General features: G+C 49.9%; 1 protein-coding gene across 1 annotated transcript; it reads right to left on the bottom strand.

The window, feature by feature from the left end:
* Positions 1 to 448: 448 nt before the first annotated feature.
* Positions 449 to 1,210, bottom strand: LOC136465148 (uncharacterized). Its single transcript, XM_066464001.1, has one exon. The coding sequence runs from the start codon at positions 1,208 to 1,210 to the stop codon at positions 449 to 451; it is 762 nt and encodes a 253-aa protein (XP_066320098.1).
* Between the last annotated feature and the right edge of the window lie 6,504 nt (positions 1,211 to 7,714).

Below are 7,714 nucleotides of genomic sequence, written 5' to 3'. Positions count from 1 at the left end.
AATAAAGCTAGCAACAATTCCGTCAAAAAATTAGCATGGATTTTTTGCATTTTTTTTTTGAAAGAATGGATTTTCTGCATTACACACTGACCTTGCATTTTTAGGAGCAGTGCTTCAAACCTTTATGGAAAGCATCAACTACCAAGCTTGTCCCAAACGTGATATACTATTTAAAATAGGAGGCATTTCTAATCACATGTTGACCTTGAGTGATCAAAACTGAACAAAGAAAAAAATGTTTATGGTCTGAATCTTCCGAAGAGCAGCGGCAACCTGATGAACACCAAGAGAAGGCATAGCTGCAATGAGCATGAACACGCTCTCGTGCTGTGCTTGGCTTCGCCGAGGCGATGCCGATACGTGGCCATGTTGGGGAAGGGGTGTATTTATGAAGTATTTCGGGTTTTATTTCCAAGGGGAAAAGGGAGTATATGACATAGCCATAGTGTCATGGTGACATCATCAAGCTAGCAGCAGAGCAGAGTAGAGCACGCAGCGGTCGCGGCACAGACGCGGTCGACCAGCTCTCGGCCGGGCGACGGGCGGCGTGCAGGAAGGCGGCGTAGGAGCTGCACACGCGCCTGCCCGAGCCCGGGACCCGGGACCCGGAGGGCACCGGAGCAGCCGGCGCCGAAGCGTGGCGGCGCTTGGTCGGATTTGGGGCAGACCGACAGAGCCCAAGCCGTCTCCGTTGTAGCGAGGAGGGAGGCGGCGAAGGGGAGTTGCGGACAGGCTGCGGCACACCAGAGCGAGGGCTGTGCAGACGCGCGCTACCATGTGCTGATGGCTGCGCGGGTCCGCGGGGCGGCGGACAGGCCACGGCGTAGCGACGCAGGGGCTGCGCGGGGAGCAGCGGACAAGCTACGGCACAGGCGCACAATGTCGTGGTCCTCCCTCGTGAGCCTACGAACCACCCCGCACCGCCGCACTCCTCGGACCTCCGACGGACCCTGACGCAGGGGGGAGGCGGGGTACGGGTGCGGCTGCTCCGGCCGTAGGCAGCACGCGGAGGCGGCAGCGTTTTGGGCCTCCCGCTGCGCCGCCACATCGGGAGAGAGGGAGAGAGAGGAAGGGGCGCGAGGGTGGCAACGGCGGCGGGGGCAGGCGGCGCGAGGTCGTGGCGATCTCGGGGCGAGGACGTTGGATTTGGGCCGGAGGAAGGGGCGGTGCCGGAGGAGGAGAGGCTGCGCCGCTGCGAGAGAAGGTTCATAAGTTGAGAGAAGGCCTGGATAGAGGGTTGATTTCGGTAAAGTTCAAGGACTTTTTAAAAAAACCCTGAGAGGATGTCTGGACTGCAGATTGATTCGACTAAAGCTCGAGTTTTTTTTTACAAAAAGACCGTGGCTTGTCCGATCTGGGCCGTCCGCGCGTCCAATCGAACGGCTTCGAAAAGCACGCGACATGGCACGCTGACTGGCCAGCTTTTGGGGACAGAATTCATATAAGAAGATATGTATGTGCTGTAGTAGCTCGGGCCTCCGCAGCATCCAGCAGCAAAAGCTCCTCATCCTCCGTCTTCTAGATCTAGAGAGCAGCATACACTACTGGAGGCGCATGCTTTGGCCCAGAAACCCTCGGCAAAGGCTTTGCCGAGGGCTGCCCTCGGCAAAGACCCTTCGTGGAATTTTTAGACGGCGAAGGGGTCTTTGCCGAGGGCCCTTTATCGGGCACTTGGCAAAGCCTTTGCCGAGGGCCAGGACGGCCGTCGGCAAAGAAAAGAAGCCGTCAGGCGCCGGCGCCGTTGGTGGTTTCTTTGCCGAGGGCCGACCCTCGGCAAAGAAATGGTTTTTTTTAATTTGTTTGCCAAGGGCCGACCCTCGGCAAATAAATTTTTTTATTTTTTTTAAAAAACCTTTGCCGAGGGCCTCCTCCCTGGCCCTCGGCAAAGAAATTTTTAGGATTTTTTAAAAATTCTTTGCCGAGGGCCGGCCCTCGGCAAAGTCGGCAAATAATTTTTTTTATTTTTTTTTTAAAACCTTTGCCGAGGGCCTCCTCCCTGGCCCTCGGCAAAGAAATTTTCAAGATTTTTTAAAAATTCTTTGTCGAGGGCCGGCCCTCGGCAAAGAAATGGTTTTTTTGAATTTTTTAACCCTTTGCCGAGGGCCTGCTCCCTGGCCCTCGGCAAAGAAATTGTCAGGATTTTTTTCCAAAAAAAATCTTTGCCGAGGACTATTGCTTGGGCCCTCGGCAAAGGACCCTTCTTTGCCGAGGGCCTTGGTCATTGCCCTCGGCAAAGAGGCAGAAATTTAATTTTTTTTGGTTTTTTGCATTCCATCGACACAAGCATTTCATATATATACATATATATATCACACAGAACCCATTTTCTCACAATATATCACAACCATAATTGTGAACCACAAATCACAATATATTACAACGACAAGTCACATGTTCATCATCATTCACATGTTTATTACGACAAGTTAATGAAATCCAAGCACAAGTCACAACCATAAATCACAAATCACGCTAAAGTCCAACCACATCACCTAGCACGAGTCCTCATCAAGCTAGCCTATGAGACGATGGTGAAGGAAAAGCAGGATCACCCGGTGACGCACTAGCAGGTTGATTGGAACCCACGGACGGAAGCTGCACAAAGGAGCAGAGATTGCATGTGTGAGTAATCTGGGAAAACAGTTTTGGAACTTAGAGATTGCATCTAGTATTGTAGGAATACAAAAAGATTAGACTCAATTGAAAATTTCGGCAGCACCTCCCCTGCACGGGGAGGTTTCCAAAACCTGCAAGAAACGATGGCACGAACGCCGACATCCACAACGGCACGAACGCCGACATCCACAATAGCACGAAGGCCGACATACATGCAAAGCACAAGCGAAAAGTGAACTTTCATACTTACAAGAGTAGCTGCAGGAGTAGGAGGTGGAGGAGCTAAAAACTGCATAAGTACACCCGATGCTTGCCCAAGACTTTGCATGATCACCATCATCTCTGCCATCTGCTTCTGTGCGGCCTCGAACGCGACCTTCTGGGCCTGCAGCTGTGCGGTCAGCTCCGTGTTCTGCTCTTGACTTTGCCTTTTTGTTTCTTGCAGCTCGGCCTGCAATATTTCACTCCAATGTATCAGTAATGCAAATCTAATTTAGGTGTGTAAATATCTACGTACGATGAGTAAAACAGGATTTACCTAAAGTGCTTAGACCTGCTGTAGTGCTGGAGAAGGCCGTGGACGTATGGGCTGGCTGGAGCTCGTGCTCCGTGCTCGGATAGCGTCGAGGGAGGGAACAGTGGTGGAGTCGATGGCGCCGTCTACAATCCACAGCCGCCCGTGCTTCTTGCCTCCTCCGAGTCTCATGATCGCCTCTGCATCAATGGGCTCAGTGCGCACATTGTAATCTTCCCCATAGATCTGCCTTACCATTGACGTGTACTCTTGGACTTTAGTGTACACGTTCGTGTCGGAGTACACCTGGGGCGGGGCAGCCGGGTCGAAGGAGACAGAGGACGACGCCCTGCCCATGTGGGACATAGCCCACGCAGAGAACTTCGAGACCTCCTCGCCCGGGTGCGCAGCCTCCTGCGAGAAAGATGGGAAGATGGTGAGAAATCAAGCAGAATTGAGCGTCAAAATAAATGAAAGAAATCACTTACGTATGCTTGTTTGTATCCGGGGAGGCTACGGCTGCCTTGATGGTGAGTTGGACCTTGCCTCATCAGACGCTGTTCCCACTACCTCTCATGCATGTCAACAAAGTCCTATGATAACCACTTGTCCACGATCATGGCCCAGCACTCGGGATACGATTGGCACCACCAGGGAATCACCTACAAGTCATCGAGTATTTGACATATAAGAAGATGAAATTGAACCTACTTAATATCAAAACGAATCATTATGAATGGTATTCGCCTACCTCAAGGTACTGGTCCCGGGTCAGCGTAATCCGTCTTGCTTGAGGTTTGGGGAGGGACTGCCTAAGTATCGACCTGTAGTAGTCTATGTGGGCCTAGACGTGCCCATGGTGATGCATCTCGGTGACGTACTTCCTACAAGCTGTGGCAGCCACCCGATCCACCTGGGCCTCAAGTCCTTCTTCGGCCTTGAAATATTTCTGCATACAAAACCGATGTATCCATTAATTATTTCGATAAAAGATTTAACCAATGAATGTGATGTATTAAGCAATGTTGTGCGAGAGAGACTTACCCAAAACTCCGCCAATACTCGCTCCTGCTTGTTGCGGTAAGTGTCATCCGTGACCAGCGCGTACCTGTCCTAGTTGGAGGCCAGCTCCCGCACCACCGGCTCTTTGGACAGTTGCACAATGCCGGGGTACCATTTCCTGCACAAAACACCAAGGATGCTCGCGGGGGTGCATGCTGGAGTACCCGACAAAACCAACCAGGCCCTGCACAAGTGATTAAGAAAATTTATCAGTTTCTCTTAAGATTTCCAACATATCTTATGAAGTAGTTGTGATAACATCCATAGTTACTTACCTCTTTGCCATAGGCCAAATCACTGAGCGGTTGTGAGGAAGCAGAACCGGAGGGAGGCTCATGGGACCTCGCTCGTAGAGAGTCCGGGTAGCGGTACCCTCTCCCTCGCCCTCAAGCGCCTCGCCTCCCTCGCCCTCGAGCGCCTTGTCTCCCTCGCCCGTCTGCTGACCCCTCTCGTCCTCCGATGAGGACGAGGCTGTGGCCGTCATGTGCTCCTCCTCCAGCACCTCGTCACGTGTCGAGGGAGGAGACCGCTGCCTCCTGCGGCGGCTGCCCCTGGTCCTCCTCTCGTCACCTCCTGCGGACGCTACCCCGGACGACGACCCCTCACCTCGAAGGAGAGGGCGGTCTCTCCTGTAAACCGAGGGCATGTCACGGCGTGGACGTCTGCTCGCCATCGTTGTCCAATCACCTGCAATCACAAAGAATGAACAAGACTAATTAGTACATATATTAGAAATAGATTCAAAATATATAAACAAAACACAAATTAAAAAAACCATAGTATTACATGTATTAGGAATAATCTTCATAATTGCGATCATAGGTCTCATCATCACTGTCAAAATTGTCCAAATGGGCAACACTATCCGAAGGTTCTATGTTGTCATCATCGTCATTGCCTAGAAGTAATCGCTCAAGCATTGCTATGTCCTTGGCATTTACCACCACATCTCCATCGACCTTGTCATCAACCGTTTCGTTGTCTACTTCCATTTCGATTGCTTTGGGTAAGACTATCTCAAATGTGCCTGGTAGCCCATCTTCTTGATAGAACTGACCATCATATGTGTTTACGTTGAAGTTGTAATCATCATCGTTTGGGGCAGGTAGTTTACAATGTGGAGATACCTGGTGCACAATAGCCCAACCCTTAAGATCCTCTTTGTCTTGGTTGGCGTATCGAGTATAATACACCTGCACGGCCTGTTGAGCCACAATGTAGACATCTTTTCCAGGATAGATGGAATCTTCTCGAATCTCCACTAGCCCAAGATGAGCGGTTCGTCTCGTTGATCGAGGATTAAACCAGTGGCATTTGAACATGACAGGTTTAAGAGGTTCGTCTCCATGAAATGAGAGTTCATAGATTTCCTCAACTCTACCATGATAGTCGAGGCCATCAGTGCCGGGCGTACAAACTCCGCTATTTGTGGTTTTTCGTTTGGGCCGAATCTGCTCATAACTTGTTGTGTGGAAGCGATATCCGTTCACATCATAGCCGGTAAATGACTTCACCCTAACATCATAGCCGTTTGCAACCTGTTTCAACTCGTCGCTCATGGACGAATCGGTCTGGGCCTGTAAGGTCAATCATGATAGATCTTTATATTAATCAAACGTACGATCACCTTGGACGATCGAACGTACGAGCTAAATTGGACATTACCTTTTGTTTGAACCAAGAAATGAAATCAGGCCTCCCCGCTCCCGCACCTCGTGAAACAAGGGTGTCTTGTTCATGCGAGGTAGGATCCCTTGATTGATGCCAGAATTCATGAACAAATTCCCTGTCCGAACGAGAATCAATGGGGTTGGATGCAGAATAGTGATGGCATATTGAAATAAGTTTGTTGAGAACTTACTTGATGAACGGCTGCACCTCGGTAAGGTTATTCAACATATATAGCATGATACTGCGCCACTCTTCATTTCCCAATAGCTTTGGGGTTGATCCACTTGCGTTGCCGAGTTGGCCTTGGAAAAGGCTCAGGGTCGATTCATTTTCGCTAGTATTGTAACGAGAGGGTGGATTATGATTGCTAGGAAGGTTCGATTTGCAAGACAAAATTGACCTTAGGCCTTTTCCAGTTCTTGTTTCGGCCACTAGGAGGTTGCATCGCTTGATTCGGTCTATCGCACAACGTCGCTAGGTCCACTCTAGCCTTAACGTTGTTCTTAGACTTGTCAGTGTCCATGAGAGTTCCCCAAAGTGCCTCGGCGATATTCTTTTCAGTGTGTATTACATCAATGTTATGTGGTAGAAGAAGGTCATCGAAATAGGGGAGCCTCGTCAAGCCGGATTTATGAGTCCACATATGTTCCTCACCATATCCCATAAAACCACCTTCTTCATTGGGCACGAGAGCATCTATCTGAACACGAACCTCGGCACCAGTCCTCAAGTGCGGTTTAGGGTCTGTCACTTGGACACCTTTCATAAAGCTCTTGATGTCTTCTCTAAATTCATGGTTTAGAGGGAGGAACTGACGATGCTGGTCGAACGACGAATACTTGCCACACTTCTTCAACCAAATGAACCTGACGGCTTCCTTGCATACTGGGCATGGGAACTTCCCATGAACACACCAGGCGGCGAATAACCCATACGCCAGGAAGTCATGCAGGGAGTAGTGGTACCAAACGTGCATTTTGAAGCTTGTCTTTGTAGCTCAATCATATGTCCATACCCCCTTCTCCTAAGCGTGGATCAATTCATCAATCACAGGCTCCATGAACACACCCATATTACTCCCCGGGTGTCCAGGAATTATCAACGATAAGAATACGGTATGCCGTTGAAAGGAGATGCCAGGAGGGAGATTGAGGGGGATAACAAAAACGGGCCAGCATGTGTATGGGGCAGCCATCATTCCATAAGGATTGAACCCATCTGTTGCCAGCGCGACACGTACATTACGAGCCTCAGCTGCTTTGTCACGATGTTTGTCATTGAAATACGTCCATGCTTCAGCATCAGATGGATGTACCATCTTCCCAGGATTGTATCATTTGCCATTTTTGTGCCATGTCATCTGTTTCGCGGATTCCTCAGTCATGAATAGCCGTTGGATCCTCGGTAGGAAAGGAAGGTGACGTAGCACTCTCGCGGGGATCAGAAGCTGCTTCTTCTGACCATCACCAGAGTCTACCTCCAGGTACCTAGAGGATTTACACTTCGGACAGTAATTTGCATCATTGTGTTCTTTCCTAAATAGGATGCACCCCTTCGGACAAACATGTATCTTGTCATACGGCATCTTAAGCATACGAAGGAGTTTCTCTGCCTCGTACAAGTTCGTCGGCAAAGTGTGCTTCTCCGGTAGCATGGTGCCAAACACGGCCAACATCTTATCGAAGCCTTCTCGACTCAGGTTTAACTCGGCCTTCAACCCCATTACGCGTCCAATCGCATCTAGCTGAGAAATCATTGTATGCTCGTGAAGGGGTTTCTGTGCCGAGTCCAACATTTTGTAGAAGACCTTTGTGGATTCCTCCATCTCCTCCTTCTCACGTCGTTCAGCGA

Source organism: Miscanthus floridulus, chromosome 7 (assembly GCF_019320115.1).
Source record: "Miscanthus floridulus cultivar M001 chromosome 7, ASM1932011v1, whole genome shotgun sequence".
NCBI lineage: Eukaryota > Viridiplantae > Streptophyta > Magnoliopsida > Poales > Poaceae > Miscanthus > Miscanthus floridulus.
The sequence above is the reverse complement of the archived record's forward strand: the minus strand, read 5'-3'. Positions and strand labels throughout refer to the sequence as shown.

What these genes read in the sequence shown, in the direction of transcription:
- LOC136465148 (XM_066464001.1), bottom strand. Translation starts at nt 1,210, where the DNA reads ATGAACCTTCTCTCGCAGCGGCGCAGCCTCTCCTCCTCCGGCACCGCC.